Source organism: Erinaceus europaeus, chromosome 13 (assembly GCF_950295315.1).
Source record: "Erinaceus europaeus chromosome 13, mEriEur2.1, whole genome shotgun sequence".
Taxonomy (NCBI): domain Eukaryota; kingdom Metazoa; phylum Chordata; class Mammalia; order Eulipotyphla; family Erinaceidae; genus Erinaceus; species Erinaceus europaeus.
This window is the reverse complement of record NC_080174.1, coordinates 62975486-63001261: the sequence shown is the minus strand read 5'-3', so window position 1 is coordinate 63001261 and position 25776 is coordinate 62975486. Positions and strand designations below refer to the sequence as shown.

The 25776-nt window shown below is 44.7% G+C and overlaps 1 protein-coding gene across 2 annotated transcripts in view; it reads left to right on the top strand.

Annotated features, from left to right (window-relative positions):
• Nucleotides 1–25776, top strand: part of SZT2 (SZT2 subunit of KICSTOR complex) — a 115266-nt gene that overhangs the window by 83260 nt on the left and 6230 nt on the right. For both annotated transcript variants that reach the window (XM_060206058.1, XM_060206059.1), the window contains 24 exons: nt 9774–9903; nt 11973–12125; nt 12363–12465; nt 12566–12671; nt 12760–12871; nt 13563–13681; nt 13788–13952; nt 14230–14314; nt 14486–14650; nt 14733–14900; nt 15452–15603; nt 15986–16152; nt 16301–16398; nt 16487–16619; nt 16735–16865; nt 16980–17080; nt 17157–17333; nt 17521–17788; nt 17879–17958; nt 18047–18172; nt 18282–18481; nt 22414–22504; nt 22746–22826; nt 22908–22982. In XM_060206058.1, the coding sequence (XP_060062041.1) occupies nt 9774–9903; nt 11973–12125; nt 12363–12465; nt 12566–12671; nt 12760–12871; nt 13563–13681; nt 13788–13952; nt 14230–14314; nt 14486–14650; nt 14733–14900; nt 15452–15603; nt 15986–16152; nt 16301–16398; nt 16487–16619; nt 16735–16865; nt 16980–17080; nt 17157–17333; nt 17521–17788; nt 17879–17958; nt 18047–18172; nt 18282–18481; nt 22414–22504; nt 22746–22826; nt 22908–22982 (3186 nt within the window). The remainder of the gene's footprint in view (nt 1–9773; nt 9904–11972; nt 12126–12362; nt 12466–12565; nt 12672–12759; nt 12872–13562; nt 13682–13787; nt 13953–14229; nt 14315–14485; nt 14651–14732; nt 14901–15451; nt 15604–15985; nt 16153–16300; nt 16399–16486; nt 16620–16734; nt 16866–16979; nt 17081–17156; nt 17334–17520; nt 17789–17878; nt 17959–18046; nt 18173–18281; nt 18482–22413; nt 22505–22745; nt 22827–22907; nt 22983–25776) is intronic.

Sequence of the window (25776 nt, the reverse complement as noted above, 5' to 3'; positions counted from 1 at the left end):
CACACATGTATTGTTATAATATTGATTTACAAAAGTGTAAGATACTAGGCCAGATGGTGGTACACCTGGTTAAGTGCACACATTACAGTGCGCAAGGACCCGGGTTCAAGCCCCTGGTCCCCACCTGCAGGGGGAAAGTGTCATGAGTGGTGAAGCAGGGCTGCAGGTGTCTCTCTGTCTCTCCTACTCTCTCTCTCCCCCTCCCTTCTCAATTTCTCTCTGTCTCTATTCAATAATAAATAAATAGAGATTTAAAAAATTATTTAAAAAATTGTAAGATGTTGGGTATAATTCCACACCTTTCCCACCACCACAGTCTGTGTCCTCATTCCCTCCATTGGAAACTACAGTGGTTCTCCCAAGGTTACAGATACGGATTGACTATTATTTCTCTATCTATTCATCTATCTATATTTTTGTCCATTTTTCTATATGATCCTGCCTTCTCTTTCTTTTTAAGTCACACCAACACCTACTTCCAAATGTCTTTCCTATTTTCCTCTTTTCTTTGGGTCCTGATGGAATTGGAGTTCAGAGCCCTCTAGTCACCTTCCCCTAATATTTCTTCCCCTATGGGAGTATAGACCCAAATTCATTTTGGGGTACAGAAGGTAGGAGTTCTAACTTCTGTAATTGTTTCTTTGTTGGACATAGGCATTGACAGCCACAACTTGGTGGCTGAATGCAGTAAGATATAAAGCAGGACAAAATGTTTAATGAACAGGAACCATAAGTAGGAATAAAGCATATGGTAATAGGGATTTTAGAGTGGATAGAAGCTATTAAGTCTATTTTATTTATGTTTCTAGGGGCCCATGACAGGTAATTTTTGCTGGAGCTTGATAGCTAACCTGCAGGTGCACTAAAAATACTGTCTGGGAAAATGGTGTCAGAGTTGAGAACAGGACTAAAAAGCTGGATCAAGGCAGAGAGTAGCTCCCAAACTTAAAGGAAATATATAAATACAATTAACTATCACGTCGATCTGACCTGGAGCCCAAATCTATTCACATTTAGCACAGGAGCCTGTATAACCTCTGAGTCCCTGTTAGTCTGTGTTCGAAGTCCATGGTCTCACAGCTGGGAACATTCTAGACTGCACTCATTTCAGGACCAGTTTTCCTTGAGTGGCAGAGTAAGGTTACCCAGTCTCCCTTTAGAGAGTGGGGCAATCCTTACTATTGGTAATTCAGTGAGGGTACAGTCCTGAAGAAGCTCACAGAGGGATTATAATGACATACCTGATGGAAGTGACCAGTGATGGTGGAGAGAGGGATCTATTAGAGGTGCAGGCCCATCAGATCTACGGAGAAATCCAAGAATTCCCTGACTAGGGCCCCAGGGGTGGCCTGGCAGTGACCAAGAAGGCCATCATTAAGTGAGGCAGTCTATTGCCCTTTTCCAGCTTATATAGTCTCTTTTTACCTGACAAGCTTACGCTTTCTCCCAGTTGTTAAAGTGTTTAGCATCATTTATTGTATCCACACCAGTGTTAGGTTTATTGGGTCTGGCCTCAAGCTAGGAAGGAAATACACCTAAGATTTTCGTGAGGTCTAAGCTAACCTTCAGTTTTACTGTGCTTACTTGTTTGATGATTCCAATAAAGGTTGTCATAGAGACAGTAATTGTCCTTTAGTTGATAAATATTTTTTGCCAGTATATCTCTTGGCCAACTGTATACAGTGTTTCTTCTAAAGATTATCCAGGGGTGAAAGTAATGCTGATGCTGTCAAGAGACTATGAGGTACATCTTACTTAGTTTCTTTTGTATAATTAATTAAGTAGATAAAGTGATTAAAGGACATGAGGAAAGGGATAAGAGAGGAGACTAAGCCTAAATAATAAATATTTGATTAGAAAATTTATGGTACCTTCTTTAGGCCTTTCTGCTAGATTGCTTAGCTAAATAGTTCTAAACCTACTCACAGAGGACTATTAAGTACTTTAATTTTGAGGTATATAGTTGTCCCTAGCTTATGGATATGTGTATACATGTACCCAGTCCCATAGACCTTAGCCTATTTCTAAGATCTGTAACTTCGCTAGAAAAAGCACCGTCTAAAGTAGTCTAGGTAGTCTAGGTAGTCCCATGTGTTAGGAAGGGTCTCACCAGATTACTGGAGTTGGAATCTCTGGATTCAATATAAAGCAAAAAAGCAGTGGCAGCATAATGTGACATGGTGGTATAGTTGAGGTATAAAAGGGTAAGGGATCAAGAGGCAAGGCATCAAGAAATACAAGCAAAGTCCCAGAGGTTCCAGGACTGGGAGAAATATGGATTTTTTTTTTTTATTTGCTACAGAGAAATTGAGAGGGAAGGGAGATAGAGAGGGGGAGAGACAAAGACACCTGCAGCCCTGCTTTACCACTTGTGAAGCTTTCCCCCTGCAGGTGGGGACCAGGGGCTTGAACCCGGGACCATGCACACTGTAACGTGTGTGCTTAACCAGGAGCGCCACCACCTGGGCCCAAATATGGATTTTAAAGAGAGTTTTAAAGAGAGTTCTTTGTAGACTTGGGATTTTAAAAAGGCAATAGATAATTATTATAACCAAGTAATTGAGAGCTTGTTTTTCTTCAAAAATTCCATGTTTACTTGACCTCCCCTTGCATTGTGTTATTATTATTTTTTTTAAGTATTTTATTTTTGAGAGAGATGTAGACAGGGAGAAACACCAGAGTATTGCACAGCTCTGGCTTATGGTGGTACGGGGGATTGAACATGGGACTTTGGAGCCTCAGGCATGAGAAATCTCTGCATAACTATTATGCTATCTACCCCCGCCCCACTGTGTTATTTAATCATATCTAGCAACAACAATATCTTAAATAGTGACATTACCAAAATGATCCTGATCCATTTGGTCTAAGGTTATAGGTAACTTAGTATTTAAAAAAAAACACATATTTCGAACTGCTTAAACAGTTTACGCCCATGGTCTGAAGTCAGTTTATAAATTTGATACACTAACCGTTTAGACTAAAGATATATTTACTCAGATTAAAATGTAGGCAGTTATAGAACTTGAAATATTCAGTGTATTTTTCCCCTGGCTTATTGACTCAATAGTGATTTATAAGACTACAAGTTAATAATAGAATTTCATACTGCTCCCACCACCCAAGGATTGTTCCCCACTATGACCTCCATATAGTAAACCTAAAAGTCCCCCCCCCCCCAGCCCCTCCACTCACCCCCACAGATTTTTTTACTTGGGTGCAATATACCAGTCTCAGTCCAAGTACAACATTGTGTTTTCCCTTTCTCTTCTCCTCCTCCTCCCCTCCCCCCTCCTTCCCCTCCTCTTCTTTCTCCTCTTCTTCTTCTTCCTCTTCTCCTTCTTCTTTCTTTATTGGGGGATTAATGGTTTACAGTCTACAACAAAATGAATAAGCAATTCAAACCCCACTAGGTCCTCCTCTACCATCACGTTCCAGGACCTGAACCTTCCCCAACCCCAGAGTCTATTACTTTGCTGTAATACACTAACTCCAGTCCAAGTTCTGCTTTGTGTTTTCCCTTCTGTTCTTATTTTTCAACTTCTGTCTATGAGTGAGGTCATCCCATTTTCATCCATCTGTTTTAGAATTATCTCACTTAACATGATTCCTTCAAGCTGCATCCAAGATGAGGAAGGTGAATTCACCATTTTTCATAGCTGAGTAATATATATATCACAATTTACTCAGCCACTCATCTGTTGTTGGACACCTGGGTTGCTTCCAGGTTTTGGCTATTACAAATTGTGTTGCTATGAAATTGGTATACACAGATCTTTTTGGACAGGTGTTTTTGGTTCCTTAGGTTTCATCTGCAGATGGATTGCTGAGTAATAAGGTATGTCTGTTTCTAGGCTTTTGAGAGTTCTCCAGACTACTTTCGATAGAGGTTGAACCAATTTAGATTCCCACTAGCAGTGCAGGAGGGTTCCTTTATCCCCACAACCTCTCCAGCATTTGTTGCTGCTACCTTTTCTGATGTATGACATTCTCACAGGAGTGCAGTGGTATCTCATTGTTCTCTTTATTTGCATTTCTCTGACAATCAATGACTTGGACCAATTTTTCATGTCTGTTGGCCTTTTGGAGCTCTTTTTTGGTGAATATTCTTTTCAGATCCTCTCCCCATTTTTGGATGGGATCATTTTTGTTGTTGTTATTGCTGAATTTGGTGAGCTCTTCATATATTTTGGTTATTAGCATCTTATCTGATATATGGCATGTAAAGATCTCCCATTCTGTAAAGATGTCTCTTTGTTTAGGTAGTGGTTTGTTTTGATCTACAGAAGCTTTTCAGTTTGATGTAGTCCCATGGGTTTATTTTTTATTTTTTTCTTCCTTGCAGTTTAATCTGTATCATTGAAGATGCCAATGAAATCTAGATGGAAGAGTGCTGCCATTATTTTCCTCTAAGTATTTGATAGTTTCTGTTTCACATCCAAGTTCCTAGATCCATTTGGAGTTTACTTTTTTGTGTCATTAAATGTAGTGATTCAGTTTCATTTTTCTGCACATTTCAACCTAATTTTTCCAGCACTATTTGTTAAAGAGACTCTCCTTTCTCCATTTAAAAGTTTGGGTGCCCTTGTCAAAAATGATATGACCATAGGTGTGGGGCCTCATTCTGAACTTTCAATTCTATTTTAATGCATCTATTTTTGTTCCAGTTCTAGGCAGTTTTGGTTATAGTGGCCGTATAATAGAGTTTGAGGTCTGGTAATGTGATGCCTCAGTTCTGTTTTTTTGTTTTTTTTTTCTCAAGATTGTTTTGGTGATTCTAGGTGTTTTCAGGTTCCAAATAAACTTTTGTAGCTTTTGTTCTGTTTTAAAAATGGGTGGAATTTTGATGGGGATTGCATTAATTGTATATTAGCTCCAGATAAAATATTCAGTTTGATGATGTTAATTCTTCCAGTCCATGAACATGAAATATCCTTCCACTTCTTTGTATCTTTTTCTATTTCCATGAATAGTGACTTAATAGTTTTCAGTATACAAGTCTTTCATTTTCTTTGTCAGGTTTATTCCTAGATATTTTATTGTTTTTGCTGCAGTAGTAAATGGGACTAATTTCTGAGTTTCTTCTTCTTCTGACTTAGTGTTTTCATAAAGGGATGCCACTGACTTTTGTATGTTAATTTTGTAGCCTGGCACTTTACTGTATTGCCTGATAATTTCTAGGAACTTCCTGCTTTATTTTTTAGGTTTTTCTGTATATCTCGTTTGCAAATACTGACAATTTAACCTCTTCTCTTTAAGTCTATATCCCTTTAATTCCTGTTTCTTGCCTGATAGCTAGAACCTGATCTAAATAGGACTGCTTCCAGTTTATCACCATTGAGTAAAATGTAGGCTTTAGGTTTGCTGTATATGGACGCCTCTAGGTTAAGGAATTTCCCATCTATTCCCATTTTTTGTAGCATTTTGATCGTGAAGGGATGTTGGGCTTTGTCAAAGGCTTTCTCTGCATCTGTTGAGATAATCACGTAGTTTTTGGCCTTGCTTTTATTGATGTGGTGGATCACATTTATTGATTTACATATATTGAACCAGCTTTCCATGAGAAAGAACTAGGTATCACTCTGGTACATGTGATGCCAGGGATTGAACTCAGGCTTTATCCACTGTGCCACCTCCCAGACCACACTATTTCACTTTCTTTGGCTGTGATTGACCTATTAATATATGAGTTCTACAAAGCCTTCAAGAAGAGTTAATACCTCTACTTTTAAAGCTCTCCCAAATGACTGAAGACAGGAATACTCCCTTCCAGCTTATATGAATCCAACATCACCTGGACACCAAAAGCAGACAGACAGACACCACACACACACACACACACACACACACACACACACACACACACACACACACGCACGCTCCCCCTCTCTCTCTCTCCCTCTCTAAAGACCAATATCTCTGATGAACATAGATGCTAAAATATTAAAATATTGAACAAAATTCTAGCCAACCAGATATAGCAGTATATTAGTATATTAAGAAGATTGTAAATCACAACCATGTGGGATTTATCCCAGGGATGGAAAGCTGGGTTTTTTTAGTAGGTGTTTGCTATATTTAGATGGCCCCTCATTGGGTACATAGATGTTAATAATTGTTAAGTCCTCTTGGTTGACTGATCCATTTGTCTAATGTAATGTCCATCCCTATCATTTGTTACTTTATTTAAAGTCTGTTTTATCAGGTATGAGAATAGCTATTCGTGCCCCTTTTTGTTGTCCAATAACTTGTATGATAGTTTTCCATCCTTTCACTTTTTTTAAAAAAAATTTATTTATAAAAAGGAAACATTGATTAGACCATAGATAAGAGGGGTAGAACTCCACACAATTCCTACTACCAGAACTCTGTATCCCATCCCATCCCCTGATAGCTTTCCTTTTCTTTAGCCCTCTGGGAGTATGGACCCAAGGTCATTGTAGGATGCAAAAGGTTGAAGGTCTGGCTTCTATAATTGCTTCCACCTGCATATCAGATTTCAGGCTCAGGGGAAAAAAGAACAGGAAACAAAAAGTAGTATAGCCACAGGCCCTTTGGAATATAACTAAAATATGCCTACTAGCTATCTACAAAATGGAGGACCCCCCCCCCCAACTCTTCATCTGCACTATTCCAACCTTTAGGTCCATGATTGGTCAACAATTTATTTGGCTTTGTATGTTAACTCTCTTTTCAGCCACCAGGTTCCAGATGCTAGCATGATACCGACCAGACTTCCCTAGACAGACAACCCCACCAATGTGTCCTGGAGCTCTGTTTCCCCATCCTTTCACTTTGAGCCTGTGTTTGTCCTGTTGAGTTAAGTGGGATTCCTGCAGACAGTGCATGGTTGGGTTGTGTTTTCTGATCTATCTTCCTACTCTGTGCCTTTTAATGGGCGAATTCAGGCCATGGGCATTTATTGATATTATTGATTTAAGATATTTCAGAACCATTATTACAAACTTGAAATGTTCTGATATGTGGCATGTATTTGATGATGTTGTTATTGTTTATAGGAGACCTTTTAGAACCTCTTGCAGAGCAGGCTTGGTGATAGTTGATTCCTTCAACTGTGGCTTGTCTGAGAAGGTTATTATCCCTCCATCTAGTCTGAATGACAGTCTAGCAGGATACAGTAGTCATGGCTGAAAGCTGTTCTCATTGAGCACTTGATATATATATATCTTGCCATTCTCTTCTGGCTTTAAGAGTTTGCATGAATAATAATAATCTTACAGATTTTCCTCTATATGTGTTTATGTTTTTATTTATAAAAAGGAAACACTGACAAAAACCATAGGCTAAGAGGGGTACAACTCCACACACTTCTCACCATCAGAACTCCATACCCCATTTCCTCCCCTGATAGCTTTCCTATTCTTTTTTATTTTTTTTTTATATTTATTTTTCCTTTTGTTGTCCTTGTTTTTTATTGTTGTAGTTAATTATTGTTGTTATTGATGTCATCATTGTTAGATAGGAGAGAAATGGAGAGAGGAGGGGAAGACAGAGAGAGGAAGAAAAAGACACCTGCAGACCTGCTTTACACCTGTGAAGGGACACCCCTGCAGGTGGGGAACCGAGGGGCTCAAACCAGGATCCTTACGCTGGACACCACATGCGCTTAACCCACTGCACTATCACCCGACTCCCAGCTTTCCTACTCTTTAACCCCTAGGAGTATGAACCCAAAGTCATTATGGAGTGCAGAAGGTAGAAGATCTGGCTTCTGTAATTGCTTCCTCAGTGAACATGGACGTTGACAGGTCGATCCATACTCCCAGCCTGTCTCTCTTTCCCTAGTTGGGTGGGGCTCTGAGGAAGTGGAGCTCCAGGACACATTGGTGGGGTCATCTGCCTAGGGAAGTCCGGTTGGCATCACAGTAGCATCTGGAACCTGGTGGCTGAAAAAAAAGTTAACATAAAAAGCCAAACAAATTGTTGACTAATCATGAACCTAAAGGTTGGAATATTGCAGATGAAGATTTGGCAGTCTCCATTTTGTAGATAGCTAGTAGTCCTATTTTAGTTATATTCCAAAGGGCCCATGACTATACTAGTTTTTTAAAAGTATTTATTTATTTATTCCCTTTTGTTGCCTCTGTTGTTTTATTGTTGTAATTATTATTGTTGTTATTGATGTCATTGTTGGATAGGACAGAGAGAAATGGAGAGAGGAGGGGAAAACAGAGAGGAAGAGAGAAAGATAGACACCTGCAGACCTGCTTCACTGCTTGTGAAGTGACCACCCTGCAGGTGGGGATCCGGGGCCTCAAACCAGGATCCTTATGCTGGTCGGCTATACTAGTTTGTTTGTTTTTTTTCTGAACCTGACATTTGATATGCAGGTGGACCCAGTTTATTATCTGAGGAGATAATGTCATGGCTGGAAAAAGGGCCAGAAAGCTGGATCAGGGAAGAGAGTAGCTCCTAAATATGGGAAGGAATATAAATATTGTTGACTATAAACCCCATTGATTTGATATGATCTGGGGCCCATATTCAGCTTAGTAGCCTATGTAACTTCGGCATCCCTATAGATCTGAACTCACATTCAGTAGTCATGAGTAGGAACATTCCAAACTTCCCCAATTTCAGGACCTATCTTCCTCAGGTGGTAGATAGAGTATGTAGTCCAGCCTCCCTTCAGAGGATGGAACATTCTCTACCGTTGTTGATCCACATTGAAGGCAAGGTCCTATGGGGGCCCACAAAGGGGTCTATTATGTTGTTCCTGATGGAGATGACCAGTAACAATGGAGAGAGGAATCTATTGAAGATCTAGCTCCTAGGCCCGTCATGTCTGTTTGGGAATCTCAGGACTCCCCAACTAGGGCCCCAGCTGATGGGGTAGCCTGATAGTGACTAAAGAGTCAGCATTAAAGTATGCCAGTCTCTTGCCCTTATTAAGCTTTTGCAGTTCTTGCTTTGATGAGGTTAGCTTTGGAGTGACTAAGGGAAGTATAATAGGAAGTAAGTGAGAAGGGTATGTAGGTCTAAGTAGAAGCTATTTCATTAGATACTTTAAGGTATCTTTTTAGGTCTTTCTACTTGCTTGCTTCATTTATTGACTCACTGCAGACTATTGTGCACTTTTGCTTTCAGGTAAATATTTTGCCCTAACTTATGGATACATGTGTACATCTGCCCTATATCATGGGACCTGGTCTATATGTAGGTTTTGGGACTTTGTTAGGAAGTGAACCACCTAAAATGGAATTAGAGAATCCTATGAGAAAGGAAAGGTCTCACCCGAGTAATGATGCTGAAGGGTTGACATTCCACACCTGACGTCTCTGGACACAGTCCAAAGTGAAGCATTGCACTGGTTAGGTTGGGATCAGCAGGTGTAGTATAATTTGGTATGAACTGAGAGAAGCATGCAGGAAAGTGAACACCACCCTAGAGGTTCCAGGACTGGGGAAAATAAAGGATTTATAGAGGAAGCAGGAGGTTCCTGCTGTCTTAGGGTTTAAGAAGGCAATAGATAGTTATTGCTATAATCAAATTATTGGCAGTTGGGTTAACTTTGTAAATCCCATTGTGGGAGTCAGGCGGTAGCGCAGTGGGTAAAGTGCAGGTGGTGCAAAGTGCAAGGACCGGCGTAAGGATCCCGGTTCGAGCCCCTAGCTCCCCACCTATGGGGGAATCACTTCACCTCTGATCCACAGTGATCATGAACACCTTGCTGGTCTTTGATCACCCTTCCCCAGCACCACCACTTTATGAAAACATATTTCAGCTCCCTGATGCTTTGCTCCTTCTCCCAGAGGCTGCTTCTGCAAGACCTTCATGACAGTCACGTGTGTAACTCTCTCCTGGTGGCTGAGAGTGAAGAAGATCTGTGGCGCAGTGAGACTCTCTTCCACTCACGTCAGAGGGTACCACTGCCCAGTGATGGTGAGCTTCTTTCCTTACCCAGGAGCCTCCTCACAAGGGATGCCTCTGTCCTCTCCTTTATCTGCTACTCTGAAGGGAAGCCAAGGGCAGAGTTGCCAAGGCTTTAATCTTTCCACAGGAAAAGTGAGGAGGGAAAGGCTCTCTGGATTTACTGCTGTGGGTCCTTCAGTGACTTCAGTGCAAGTAGTTTCTGTACAGAGATGGGAACAGAAACCAGAGGGTAGTGAGAGGGAAAAGGATGATAGGCAGAGTAGAATAATGCCTCCTTCAAGTACCTTGGCAGTAGACAAAAATCAGGAATGAAAGGAAGACAGGAATAGGAGACAATGGGAGATTTCTGCCTCTAGTAAGGGAACATAACAGCCTAGTTAGCATGGTCTTTAAAATCTCAACACTTCTACTCCCTTCTCTTACTCTTGAGGACTTCTCACCCCAACTCACAAAGGAAAGCCAGATAATCTTACTCCTCTGCAGTTCTTTCTCCTGGTTTAAAAGTAAAATCAAGACTACTTCTTGTTTTTGACATTCACAGTTAAGTCTATAGCTGATTGTTCCTAACATCTCTGGAGAGTGTGTCTCTCAGCACATCCCAGAGACATCTCCATATCAAAGCATACTTCCCATAATTAGTGGGCTTCTTGGGGTTTTGAAGACTTCTGCAAATTGAGTATGAGCTCAGATGGCTAAGTACTTCCACTTCAAAATGACTTCCAGCTGCCTGAGCCAAGGAACAGTTTGAATCCAGACACTGCCCATGCTCATATTAGTTTCTCCATATGTTTTCACTGGAGCCCTTAGTAACCAGCACTCTTAAATCTGAAATCCACAGCCTCTTGGGCCTCCTGTGTGCTGCTCACATCTGATAACAGCTTCTCTGGGAAACTCAGTTGTCACCTTTGACCTGGAAGGTTCCTCATCAGTCTGGAAACCCAAAAAGAATCCAACATTGCTTGTAGGGTTCTTTGCAGTAGCTGCCCTCCAAAACACCAAATGGCCCTCCCCCACTGTGCAACGGGGTCCATACTCACTCATATCCATCTTTAATGTAAGTGTAGTTGGAACATACTTCAGTTGGGTTATCTGACATACTTGTTTATTTATTTGTTTTTAACTAGAGCACTAGTCAGTCTGACAGTATTGGTAGTGCCAGGGAACAAATCTGAGACCTTTCACATGTAAGTCCTGTGTACCACCACTGGAATATCTCCCCAATCCCATACTCCCTGTTTTTTTAATCAGGTTATTATTACAAATCCCTGTGAGACTATAGATAGGATTTATATCTATGGTATGTACTACGATACGGCTTTGGCATTATCTTCAGGACTTTCTTAGACTCTGTCTCCTATAACTCTTTCAGCTCCTCCTCATCTTTTCATCTGAGATAGTTCTGAAAGCCTTTATGCTGTTACCTGTCTTCTTAAGGGTATTCATTTTTTCCTTTTACACAAAATGTCCTTCGTTCACCTTAAGAGAAATAAACTGTGCTGAACAGTCCAGGGGAGTGAGGACAAACAGGTCTGTTCACAGATGAATAGTCTGTGAGGGCACAGAAACAGCTGTTCTGTTTCTCTTTCTTTTCTCCTTCTCCTTCCTTCTCCTCCTCCTTCCTCCTTCCTTCTTCCTTCTCTTCCTCCTTCCTTCTTCCTTCTCCTCCTCCTTTTTCCTCCTCCTCTTCCTCTCACTCCTTCTTCCTCTTCCTCTCACTCCTCTTCCTTCTCCTCTTCCTCCTCCTCTTCTTCCTCTTCCTCTTCTTCCTTCTCTTCTTCCTCTTCCTACTCTTCTTCCTCCTCTTCCTCTTCCTCCTCCTAGTGTCCTCCTCTTTCTCCTTCTTCTCCTCCTTTTCTTATCAAGACCCTGGGGTCTTGTGCGTATGCAGCTTCACCACTCCAAGCCAACTTTTCCAGGTAGAGAAAGACACCACAGCACCATGTCTTCCCCCAGTGCCAAAGTACTCCCATTTGGTGTACTGGGGGCTTGAATTTGGGTCAGATGCCCATGGCAAGGCAGGCACTATCTCACTGACCCCTCTATGTCCTACTTCTGATATGTTGTCTCCCCCACTCTAGATTATGCTGCTGATGACAGCTGTGCACCCCGAGGGTACCTAGCAGCCACAATGCAGTTTGTGCCTGGTCATTTCTCCTGTGATGTTGTGTGGGGAACAGTGATTCGAGTCCATTCACGCCTTAAGATGGGGCCCAGTATGGGGGTCTCACGGGGTATGTGACTAGGGTAACTGGGCAGGTCATTTGGGAGGTGTTGGGGTCTGAGAAAGGAGCATTCTGTTTTATATTTTGTTTTTTTTTAACCAGAGCACTGTTCAACTCTGGCTTATGGTGGTGCGGGGGATTGAACCTGGGACTTTGGAGCCTTAGGCATAAGAGTCTGTTTCCATAACCATTATGCTGTCTACCCTCCTCCCGAAAGGAGCATTCTGATCCCCTGTTACTTCACAGCCATCCAGGCCCTGCGCTCTGTGCTTAATGCCTTCTCTGTGGTGAACCGGAAGAACATGTTTGTTTATCAGGAGCGAGCAACCAAGGCTGTGTACTATCTTCGGTATGTGAGCCCTGGAAAGATGGGGTGAAGCAGGAGTCAAGGGTGATAGAGGAGGAAGTATACTCAAATGATCTTGAGTGACCTTGCCACTCTTCCCCAGCCTCCTGGAGACATCCTGCAGTGAGCGGCCATGGGAAAGTGATGCTATGCCCCCCTCCCTAGCTTTGTCCCGGAGCCAGGAGCCTATCTACTCTGAGGAAACCTCGGCATGTATCACCCTCATTCCCTAATGTCTCTACACTCCCCTTGTACTTTGCTCCCTAGAGCTAAGCCCTGACCAGACTTTCCCTTTAGGGTCCTCGTTCTCCCCTGGACACGGCCGCCAGCCGTAACTCAGATGCCGCTCGTCCTGTGGGTCAGGTGGACAGACATATCCAGCTGCTTGTGCATGGTGTAGGGCAGGCAGGTAAGGGCTGTGCAGAGCAGGGTTCTAAAATCCTCCAGGACTTGCACTGGAGCCTCCCTGCCTCCAACTCATGTCATGATCTGGGCCTTCCTCAATTAGGAGCTGGGTGGAAAAACAGACTTTTATGATGTTTAGGGGAATTGACTTGTAACTCACTGAAATGCAGCTTGGACAAGAGCTGTTAAAGCTGACACACAAATATCTGGTTTGGGTGGCTGTGTGAACAGATGGTGGCTCCACAAGTCTGATGGCTGGGGTGGGTTTTGGAGTGAAGATAATGGATTCCTTTTGGGATATGTTAAGCCTGAAGTGTCCAGAAGGCAAACACATTTTCCAGTTATAATTTGCTAAGTGCATTGGCTGTGAATTGGATGCTGTTATTGTGCCCATTTTATGGAAAGGGTATTGAGACTTTGAGAGGTAAGGCCCACTGGTCCACAGTCACATAGTGAGCAGCTGGGCAGAACTGTTCAGATGCGTGAAAAGTCATGACACATTTTTGCATAGAAAAACATAGAAACATACATCATGGTTTTTCTGACAGCCCAATAGAATGTAGAGCAGCTGCCTCCATTTTACTGGGGAATGTCAGGCTGAGGAGGAAGGTCTGGTGTGTGTAGGAGGTGCTGGGAAGCAGGCACAGCCAGATCCTCTGCCTGTGTCTCCACCTTGCCCCGATGGCTATGTCAAGGTCCTGAGATCACAGATGAGCTAGTGCGTGTTCTGCGTCGACGCCTGGACGAGGCCACACTGGACGTCATCACAGTCATGCTTGTTCGGAACTGCAAGCTAACACCTGCTGATGTGGAGGTCAGCTCTCTCCCAGACTCCTCCAGCCCTCCTAGACTCATGTGTAGGGACAGACTAGGCTAGGGCCTCCACATTCAGCTCTGACTCCATTTTTCACACTCTACAGTTCATCCAGCCCCCCGGAAGTCTCCCCTCAGAGGTCCTGCACCTGGCCCTCCCCTCCACCTGCCGGCCCTGGCTTCCTGCCCTGGCCTGGTACCTGCGGCAGAACCTGCTCATCTTCCTGCACTCTCCCAAGTACACAGACAGCAACAGCCGGAACCACTTCCAAGTGAGATTTCACCCACCTCCCTTTGCATCCATGCACACCTGTGTGTGTACACACACACACACACACACCCTCATTGTGAACTGTTCTCTGGATGTTCTGAGTGCACTTTTGTCTGTGGATCTGTCTCCTCCTAACACTTGTATCATCTGTCTGTGTCTTCCTGTGCATACCTGGACCCCCCCCCCCCCGCCCCATTCCTCACTGTGAAAACACAATCTCTGAAGGTTTTTGTGTATTTGTCGGTAGTCTTAGTGTTCTGTGACTATTCTTTCCCCAGCATCCACTCCCACCACAGGGCAGCCTCCCTGACTTGGACATCTACCTATATAATAAGCCTGGTGGACAGGGCACTGGGGGCAAAGGTACAGTGCATGGCCCTGGCCTGTGGGACTACAGGTATGGGAAAACCTAAGAGGTTTACCTTACAGCCTTGAAGCTGAGGTGAACCTCAGGGCAGGGGGCAGAGTGCAGTAGGGTGGCGGGAGTAGTGTATGCAAGTCCCAGACCCAAACTGCCTCTGGATTTCTATCCAGGGGTTGCCTGCATTACTCTGGCCTTTGTGGACAAGGGAGGAGCTCCTATCTCATTGACATCATGGACTCCCCCTTCTCCTGGGCCCCCAAACCCACTGCAAGAGGAGGAGTTTGAGCAACTGACTCAAGTTACTCGCTGCCTGGTCATGACAGACAGTTCCTCAGGTAGGTCAGAGGAAAAGAAGGTGTTCAGTAAAAGCTGTGGGAACTAGGAACATCTCAAAGTGATCCCCATTCATTGCTCCAGCCCAGAATGAGGCCCCACGGCTGCGACTGGATGTGTGGGAGAAGGGGAACATCAGTATTGTGCAGCTGGAGGAGAAGCTCCGAGGAGCAGCTCGCCAGGCCCTAGCTGATGCTGTCATGGAGCTGCAGCTGCTACCAGCCCCTTTGTGTATAGAGGACACCACCCCAGGTGAGTGGTCCAGAAACATCATGGAGCCAAGCAAGACAGCATGGCGAGTGAGGGTACAAAGGGCAGAGCACAGGAGTACTCACAGAGGCCCTGGTAGTAGACATTTGCAGCTTTCCAATGCTTTCTTGCAGGATGATAAACTGGCAGAAATGTATGTGTGCAACTGATGAGTCACAAAATTCACTGCAGGAGCCAGAGAGATGTGTGCATTACCATGTGCATCTCCCTGTTTTGAGCCCTGGAATCACATGGGAGTGGTGTGGCACCAGGGGAAGCTTCAGTCCTGTAGGGTCTCTGAATGAAAACAAAACAAAGGTTAACCTGGGAATAGAGACCTCAGTCCACCAAAAACAAAAAAACAAATAAATAAACAAACAAAAAGCATTGACTTCATACAAACATGAGCAGCCATGCACTAACAAGGGCATGAACTGTCTTCACTAGCAGGTAAAGTAAGGGGCTCACTACTGTCACGACAGTCTAGGGAGTAGGTGGTTTAGAGTGAGGATTGGTGGTCAGCAACAAGAGTTGGCAATGTCTGGTGTCCACAGGAAACCTCAGGAGTGGATCATTGGAAGTCAAGAGCCCAGCAGGGCGAGCTAGCACCTTTCCGCCTGGCCCTGGCTCTGGCTCTGGCCCTGGCCCTGGGGAGCCTGTGACTCCTCCCAGCAAATCCAGCCGGCGCAGCTTCTGGGATATGCTGGTACTGGGCAAGTGGGAGGATGTGGTGAATTGGCATCTACCTTCTTGGCTGCCTCTTAAATTCCCCTTACAACCTTGACCCAGTTCTCCTTTTATATAAAACTATACTGACCCGTAAGTCAGAATTTACAGAACATGGCCGTTTTCACTGATAGAAGGCCTAGAGCTTATTAATTGCCTTCACTCTCATTTTTCTTTTTGTCTCTTCATAGCCTAGAAGCTGAGACTCAGGAAAGTTGAGTCCTCGGCTGACTAGTAAGCCATTGGTGAAGTCGGGGCCTGAACCTGGGCCTCCTATGGGTTCTTGATACCATCCCACAATGCCACTGTGCCACCTTTCCCCATTCCCAGTGACTCCTTCTCATTCACTGCATTGCCCCTAGAGTAAAACAGAAGGCGGGGATTTGGGCTCCCCCAAAACAACTGATGACATTGTCCTGGATCGGCCTGAAGACACTCGGGGCCGGAGGCGTCACAAAACTGAAAATGTCAGGACTCCTGGTGGAATTGAGCGGGCACCAGGCGCAGATTCTGGGCCTCAGAGACAAAGGTATGTGTCTGTATTGTGGGGTTGAACTGGGGAATGTGAGTTTGTGTTGAGGGATGTGGTGTAAAGTTATGGCAGTATGGGGTTTGTGTAGACACACACCCATATGTCACTTGTGAAGCTGAGGGTCTCATTCCTGCTGTCACTGCAGACGACGGACCACACAGCTAGAGGAAGGCGAGGTGGGGACCCTGCAGCATGTGTTCACTCATGTCACTCAGCGCTGGATGGAGTTTATGGTCCGGATTGGTGAGATCCAGCCTCCTCTTCTGTCCCCAACCCCGTGGCCTGGTTCCCATCCCACAGCTCCACCATGACACTTCTGTCCTGCTTTCAGGTTGTGCTTCAGTGTCCAAGAGCTCTACCCACATAGTATCCCGCTTCCTCCTCCCATCTGTCCTGTCTGAGTTCAACACACTCGTCACCTCCATGGCTGGAGACACCACTGTCCGTGTCTTTGAGCAGCATCTGTGAGTCTGGAGCTGCATGGAGACTGTGCTAGAAGTGGGGACTTGGCCTGGAGAGTGCTGGCCAGGAATGAGGCCATGAATGTTCTGCTTTGTGCCCATCTCTCCTTCCCATTAGGGATTCAGAGCCAAAGATCTTCAGTCCTTGTTCCTTGGAACAGCTGGGCCCAACTCCCCGCCCAGCAGCTAAGCGCCATATGCTGCTTCTGGGAAGAAACTTCCTGCAGTGGAGGAGACCAATTCAGCAGGGTGAGGGCATGTCCTAGGGGAGAGAGCTTCAGGGTGACTGATGGGATCATGTCTGACCCTGCAGGGAAAATTTCTGGCCCCAGACCCTCATTTCGCCCCTCCCATCCCCTGTAGCTGCCAAAACTCTACAACGCTTTGAGCCAGGTGGTGACGGGAGCTCTGGGCGAAATACTCCTCGTCAGAGGTTCTTGCTGTTAGAAGTCGTGGACAAGAAGGTAGAGATGGAGCTGAGGCTGGGTGGGAGCAGGAACTCTCTGACCTCATTGACCAACCCTGACCCCTGGCTTCCAGCTACAGCTGCTGACATACAACTGGGCTCCAGACTTGGGGGCAGCACTGGGCCGTGCACTGGTCCGCCTGGTGCAGTGGCAGAACGCACGAGCCCATCTCATCTTCTGCCTCCTCAGCCAGAAGCTTGGGCTTTTCCATCATTATGGCCAGCTAGACTTTCCAGTGCGGGATGAAAAGGTACCCACTGCTCTGGCTCCCTTGTTCTGGCTACCACGGGGCCACTTAGAGGAAGTGCCATCTCAGAAGCAAGGAAGAAAATACACTGAAAGGTGGTAGGGATGGAGAGTCTGAGGCAAAGTGTAGAATAAGAGGGAGGATCTAAGGGCAGAGGCCATTAATCCATGTGAGGCTCCATTTTTCTCAGGAACCAAACCCATTCCTATTGCCAACCATGGAAGCAGAGCCCCTCATCCGGAGCGCAAGCCCTCCTCTCACCCGCGAGCAAGGCCGGCTAAGTGGGGCCTCTCGGGGTGGGGGTCCCCTTCCCTTGGACACGTTCCCCTTTGATGAGGCCCTAAGGGATATTACAGCAACCCGTCCGAGCTCCTCACTTGGTCCTGTGTCCAGACCTCCTGATCCTGTCACTTACCATGGACAGCAGTTCCTGGAGATCAAGATGATTGAGCGTAGAGGTGAGGGCACTGGGCCTGGCAGTGGGTAGGGGCCATCTGTGGAGTCTGAGGGGGTGGGAGGTGGCAACTGCTAATGCCTCCAACCCCCAGAGCTGGAGCGCCAGATGAAGATGGAGAATCTGTTTGTGACCTGGCAGCAGCGTTCTGCCCCAGCCAGCATGCCCATCAGTGTGAGTTGCCTGACCCTGCCTCCTCTCTGAGCATCCTGTGACTCCCTCCATTGCCACCCCTATAGGCTTCACTGCCTTGTTTCTCCAGGCCGGAGAGCTAGAGACCCTGAAGCAGTCATCCCGCCTGGTGCATTACTGTGCAACAGCCCTGCTCTTTGACCCAGCTGCCTGGCTGCACGGGCCCCCAGAGACATCTGGGCCCCCTGAAGGGCAGGTGAGACTGGAGACTCCTGGATTTCTCTCGTGGGCTGACGCTTTACCCCTGAGTGACTGCTGCTCCCCAATTGACAGTGAGCAGAAGCTTCTTTATTCTACTCCCTCAGCGGCGCCATCGTCCTGAGTCAGGGTCAGGGAGCAGAGAGGCCCCAGGAGGCTGCGAATCTTCTGAAGTGCCTCTTCCCAGTGCCCGTGAAGAGCCTTGGCTGAAGGAGCTGAGCCTGGCTTTCCTGCAGCAATATGTGCAGTATCTGCAGAGCGTGGGCTTTGTGCTGGTGCCACTGCGCCCCCCCTCACCCGCCCGCAGGTGAGCCCTTCCTCTCTTCACCCAGGCCTCATTTGGACAGTTTAGGGCTTGTACAAGTTTAGCCTACTGGGCCAGCACACATCCACGAGGATCCTGGATACTTCCCAGGCAGCCCTCATGCACATCCTGTAAACCAAACATTTGTGGAGCCCAGGTCTGCATTTGAACATAGACCTATGTGCATAGCACATGGCACACACACATTGTGCTTCCATGCTGGTGTATATTCACACATTTGGATCTTGTATGTGTTCCTAAGCTTCTGGATCCCGGTCTGAACAGTTCCTATCCTGATCACCCTAATGACCTCTCCATTTTGCATTGTTCTTGACCCAGCTCTTTTCTTCTTTTCTTGTGAGGTTAGTTTTCTTCCTTTCTTTTTCTCTTTCTTTCTTTCTTTCTTCCTTCCTCTACTTTTTTTTTTTTTTGTATAGGACAGAGAGAAATTGAGAGGGGTGGAAAAAGAGAGAGCGATAGACACCTGCAGACCTGCTTCACCACTTGTGAAGTGCCCCCGCCCCCTGCAGATGGGGAGCCGGGGACTCAAACCGGGATTCTTGCATTTTGTACTTTGTAACCTGGTGTGCCACTGCCGGACTTCTGGTTAGCTCTCTTTCTTACCAAAGACTTCTGTACTGCCAGACTTCTGGTTAGCTCTCTTTCTTACCAAAGACTTCTATACTTGGCCTAATAGCATCACTGTCCACTAGCCTGTTCTTGGTTTTGTTCACTCACGACCATTAGTGACAGTGGAAGTACCAACTATGTCTGCATCTTAAGTATTCAACCCTCTCTCCCTTGGACTCTTGTGTCTGCATCTTAAGTATTCAGCCCTCTCTCTTTACCTTCTATCTCCCTAGAGCTCGGTGATAATTCCATAACTACCTTTTCCATCTGGTGTCAAATCTCTGATTCCCATTTCCATGGCCTCCTGCTCTGCTGTATTTCACTATCAGCATCTGAGCCTTCAGCCCTTTCCTCGTGTAGAATGTGTAGAAGAATACCTGTTCAGGAGGCTGGGCAATGGTACCCCTGGTTAAGCACTCACATTATCATGCACAAGGACCTGAGATCACGCCTCTGTTCCCCACCTGAGGGGGAAGCTTCATGAGCAGTGAAGCAGAACTGCACGTGCCTCTCTTTCTCCCCCTCATCTCTCAATTTCTCTCTGTCCTATCAAAAAAGGGGGAATTAGAGAGAGAGAAAGAGAGGAAGGAAGGAAAGAAGGAAGGATGGAAGGAAGGAAGGAAGGGAGGGAGGGAGGGAGGGAGGGAGGGAGGGAGGGAGGGAGGGAGAATAAAGGAAGAAAAATTTGTTCACTTACACAATTACTATTCTGTCTGGATTTGTGAGTTCCCAGAGGCATTTCTTCTTCTCTTTTTCAAGTCAGTCAAACTAGTCAATGTAAATTATAATCACTCAATAATAAAGATATATTCTGAGAAATGTGTTCAGCGATTTCATTGTTGTTCAAATGTAACCAGGTAAAATTACACTAACCCAGATGGTGGAGCCTACTGTATCACTTGTTGGGACCAATGTCAGATATATGGTCTATTGTTGGCCAAAATTTTACTAACCACTAGGTTATCTGTTACTCCTTACTCAAGACTTCACCTTGGCCCAGAAAGCCAACTCTGACTCCGTATTTTCTGTAGCCATTTCCTTGCCTCCCAGGCTTCTCTCTCTTTTAGGCCTGAGGATGAAAAGGCACATGGGTGCCTGTGGAACACCACCCCTCTTATTTATCAGTGACCACACTGAAGAGCTGCTGCCCAGCTGTCTGTCCTTGATAGCAGGTCCCCGATATAGGAGCCTCTCTGAGGGGCTTTAGTCTGCATCCTTCCCATTCAGTTACATTCTTCTGCAATTCTGATAAAACAAAAGACACTGGATTTGGGGAGGGGGGGGTAGTTTCTAGTGGTCCAGGAGGTAGTGCAGTGGATAAGGTATTGGACTCTCAAGCATGAGGTCCTGAGTTCGATACCTAGCAGCACAGGTTCTCTTCTCTTCCCTTCTCTTTTCTTCCTCCCTCTCCCCCCCATCTTTCTCATTAATAAATAAAATATTTTTTAAAAGTAAAATAAAAAGTTTCTAGAGAGGGAGTCGGGCTGTAGCGCAGCGGGTTAAGCGCAGGTGGCGCAAAGCACAAGGACCGGCATAAGGATCCTGGTTCGAACCCCGGCTCCCCACCTGCAGGGGAGTCGCTTCACAGGCGGTGAAGCAGGTCTGCAGGTGTCTATCTTTCTCTCCTCCTCTCTGTCTTCCCCTCCTCTCTCCATTTCTCTCTGTCCTATCCAACAACGACAACAACAATAATAACTACAACAATAAAACAACAAGGGCAACAAAAGGGAATAAATAAAATAAATTTTTTTTTTAAAAGTCTTTAAAAAAAAAGTTTCTAGAGCATTTAAAGCCACTGGTCTCTAGCTAAGTCTTGTCTTTATTTCCTTGAGAAAGAAATGGAATATTTCTTCTCACCAGAGGTTTTTACCCCTACCCTCCATCCTCCAGGTAGGAGAATTCTGGTGGCCTATAGCTCCTCTATGAGTGGGTCCTGCTACTCCTTTTGTTAAATTTAGATTATAATCTAAAATGTTAAAGTGACTTATTTTCTCTTTTTTTTCTTTTTCTAAAGTGACTTATTTGAATTTAAAATTATATTATTTAAAAATAATTCTGTCACGTCTCTGTGATAGCCTAATGTAGTGCTAGAGCTATTTTGTTTCTCAGACACAATAACAGACTTTGAAAGAGTTGGACTGAGTAACATCTGGAGATCTTTGATGACTAGACTACCTTTGATTTCATGCTAAAGAGAATTAGAAAATATAACTACATACTGATACACACTACACACTGTGGTGGCACCTTCTTTCTTCAGCATAGCAAAGGCTTCAGAAACAGCAAATGTAGGGCAAGGAGGTAGCCCACCTGGTAGAGCACTTGCTATATGTGAGGGCACTATGGATGATGGATTGGTATGAAGGCTATTTCTTTCTCTCTTTGCCTAGAAAAAAAATGAAAGGAAAAAAAAGAAATACTGAGCCCAGGAGACCACTGTGGTGGCACACGTGGGAGGACCTGAGTTCAGTTCCCAGTGTCTCATTAAAAAAATAAATAAATAAAACTTATTTTGCTGTTTAGATTACCTGTTCATTTTTATTTGAAATCATTCTCTTGGATAAAACATCCTAGATTGTTTTTCATTTATAGTAAAGTCAAATTTTGTCACCATCAAAATGGGTTCACTGGGGGAATTTTTTTCTTTTCTTTTGATGGAGAATTATTCATACATAGCTGCTTCAGGCACACCTGCTTTTAGAGGGAAAAGTATCCCAGGTGGTTTAATCACTGTCCACACCTGCAGTTTTCCAGCACTCATTCCTTCTCTATCTCCTCTTTCCATTTCTTTATGTCTGTATCCAAAATAAATGAAACAAAGCTATTAAAAGGAAATAAATTATTTTTCTCTACTCACATTGCCTCAAAAAAAAAAATAATAATAATAATAATTCTGGGGAGTCGGTCGGGCAGTAGCACGGCAGGTTAAGCGCACGTAACACAAAGGCGTAAGGATCCCGGTTCAAGTCCCCGCTCCCCACCTGCAGGGGAGTCACTTCACAGGTGGTGAAGCAGGTCTGTAGGTATCTATCTTTCTCTCCCTTTCTCTGTCTTCCCCTCCTCTTTTCACTTCTCTCTGTCCTATCTAACAACGACGACATCAGTAACAATAACTACAACAACAACAAAAAAAAAAAAAAAGGGCAACAAAAGGGAAAATAAATATTTTTTTTAAAAGATTCAATTTCTAAAAAAAAAAAAAAAAAAAAAATACTAATTCTGTTCTGGATTCTGGTCCTAACAGCCGTGATCCTCACCCCACTAACCTGCCTTCTCGTCTTGCTCCTCCTCTTCCTTTTTCACAGCACCAGCCGGCTTCGGGCCATGGCTGTCCTTGGAACAGAAGGTCGAGGCTCTTTCTCTTGCCCTAAAACCAAGACTGATGGAAGCCCTAAGGTAATGCATTATCATGTGCCTTTTTTGAGAGTGACATCAGTGATGCCCTAGATACCAGTATCATTGATCCTGAATTATTTCCCCAAGACCCAAGGTCAGTGACCCCAGGCGCCCTTTTAATCCCAGCCTGACAGCATTAAAACCACTGACCCATGGGACTCTCCCTTCTGGTTCAAGGCTGGTGAGCCCCCAATCCTTGCCCCTGAACTCCAGTCTTTTTCCTTTTTTTTTTTTTTTTCAGAGCACTGGCTCTCCAGTCACCACCTACCACCTGCAGCGAGCACTGCCTGGGGGCATTATCCTCATAGAATTGACTTTCCAGGTCAGCAGAAGGAACACTGAGGGGGGAAGCCAGACCTGCTGCCTCTTGCCCTCTTGACTTCATCTTTCACCCTCTCTCCAGGGCTGTTACTTCTGTGTCAAACAGTTTGCCCTGGAATGTTCCCGAATCCCTATGGAACAAGCTGTCAACTCTCAGGTATGTGGTGAGAACAAAGGACCGTAAAGTCTCAGTATTGCCAGTGTATTGTGGCCAGTAAGGGCACTGCATGGTGGTCAAACCTAATGATGGTTTAGTGCTGTGTACCAGTGAGGTCTTTATGCCTTGACTAAACCTCCCGTCTCACTCTGCAATAGACCAGAGTCATATTCAGTCATAGCACTGTGGGAAAAAGACAGTTCCACACAGGGACGGACCTGGCCCTATGGTCATCTACAGTGACAGCAGCCTGGCCATGGGATACTCATAAACATGGATAGTTAGGACATCTGAGCATAATAGGTAATCTGACATAAGTATAGGAAGTACAATGAGCAATCCTGACCTAATGTAGAGTTGGGGACTAGCTGATAGCCAGTATCATTGGTACTAGCACTGGAATGAAGATCAGAATTCCCATGTATCTGCCATGCTTAGACTTCACTTGCTATTTATGCCCCTACCTGCCTGCCTCAGGGCAAGATTTCTGGACCCTCAAGACAGCCAAATACCTAGGGAGTGCTCAGAAGAGGCTAAGGACCTTGTGAGGTGGCAGAGGCAGTCTCTTACTTTTTTTTTTTTTTCAACCAGAGCACTGCTCAGCTCTGGCTTATGGTGGTGTGGTGGATTGAACCTGGGACTTCGAATCTCTTTGCATAACCATTATGCTATCTGCCGCTGCCCAGTCTATACTTTTTTTTTAAAAAATTTATATTTTTTATTCCCTTTTGATGCCCTTGTTTTATTGTTGTATTTATTATTGATGTCATTGTTGTTGGATAGGACAGAGAGAAATGGAGAGAGGAGGGGAAGGCAGAGAGGGGGAGAGAAAGACAGACACCAGCAGACCAGCTTCACCGCCTGTGAAATGACTACCCTGCAGGTGGGGAGCCAGGGGCTCGAACCAGGATCCTTATGCCAGTCCTTGTGCTTTGCACCACGTGCGGCTTAACCCGCTGTGCTACCGCCCAACTCCCCAGTCTATACTTTTTAAAATGTTTATTACACATGAGGGATTTTCCCATATGAGAGAGAGAAGCATGAGTTTTAGGCATACAAGCCCAACATTCTACCAGCTAAGCTATTTCTTTAGTTGCATCTGAACTTGAGTTATTAGTTCAGCTCCTTCAGGTTGCCATGTCCTATAGGGATCTGAGCCTTATCTCTGCCTCACATGTAGTTTATGAGAGACTAGGATCTGATTGGATCCAGTCTGTCCCTCTCCAATACAGACAACACAGACCCCTCTCACATCTAAACAGCTCATGCCCAGTACATAAATGATTGCCTGTGACTTGGGTTTGAATTCAGAGTCTAATCATCATGAATAATGTGAATCAGGAAAGTAGTAACTTTATGTGCAGGGACCTACCTGGGCCAGCATGTCCAGGGGTGAGCCATGGATGCATTCTGCTGTAGTATTCCCAGAAAGCACCCCCACTGCATTACTCTCTGAACTTCTCAAAGTTCTAGTTCCCCCAACTCCTGGCCTCTCTCCCCAGCTTGGTTCTCTCTACCCTGTTTATATAATGTCTAGCCCTACTTATATTTCTAGATCATTTTATTATTGATATTGTTTATTGAGGACTTAGTACATAGACAAAGAGAAGAGTTACTTCTCTGTAGATAAGAAAACTGAAAATGTGTCTGCCAGATTTTAGGAGAATCTGGGATAAAGAGTGAGAAAAAAAAAGAAAATCTACCTCTCAAGGTGGTCACAGTTTCATATAAAGAATTGTAATATAGTGTTTAAACAAAAACTGGGCTGGAGAGACAGCATAATGACTGTGTAAAAAGACTGAGGCTCTGAAGTCTCTCTCATAAAAATTAATTAGTTAATTAATTTAAAAACTTTAATGAAGAGCATTTCCCATAGGTGTTGCTCTGAGAGGAGAGTTTCCCTGGGCCCACATAGAGCAGCACTGGGGTTGGAGTCTGGGTCTCTGTGACTCTGAGGCTCATCCTTGCAATTTTAGTTGAACACACTGCCTCTAACTTTTATGCTGACCTTGACTTTTATCTCCATGGTGGTTAAGGATAGTGAAGTAAAGATTGTAATTATACAGCTATTCTGACTCCTGGGCTACTGTTTCTTCTATGGTCATTTATTTCCATTCCTATTAATTCCACTGCCCAGCACTCCCCAAGGCAACAGTCTGCTGATGTAGCCATTCCAGAAGCACAGATCCAATTGTTAACACACTTCCAGTCTCTGCCTTCTTTCCTTCCTTCCTTCCTTCCTTCCTTCCTTCTTTCCTTCCTTCCTTCCTTCCTTCCTCCATTCATGCTTAATTCATTCACAGATCAGTGAGAGGAGGTCTAACCTAGCCTAGTCTTGGCAGATTGTCCCAGATGAAGCTTTGCAAATGAGTAGACACTAGCCTGGTTTGGTGATCAGGAAGAGCAAAAGCAGAAAAAGAGAAAAGCAAGGCCAGGGAAATATCACAGCAGTTTATATAACAGACTTTCATGCCTGAGGCACCAGAGATTCCAGACTCAATCCCCAGCATTACTATAAACCAGAGTAGAACAGGAGAGAGAAAAAGAGGAAGGGGGAGAGAGAAAAGTACAGAGATAGGAAATCTATGATATACTTAGGAAGAACAAGTGGTTTGACAATAAGATAAAACTTAAGAGCTGGAAACGGGTCAGGAAAAAACTTTTTTTTAAATTTATTTTCCCTTTTTTTTAAAATATTTTATCTATTTATTCCCTTTTGTTGCCCTTGTTGTTTTATTGTTGTAGTTATTATTGTTGTCGTCGTCGTTGTTGGATAGGACAGAGAGAAATGAAG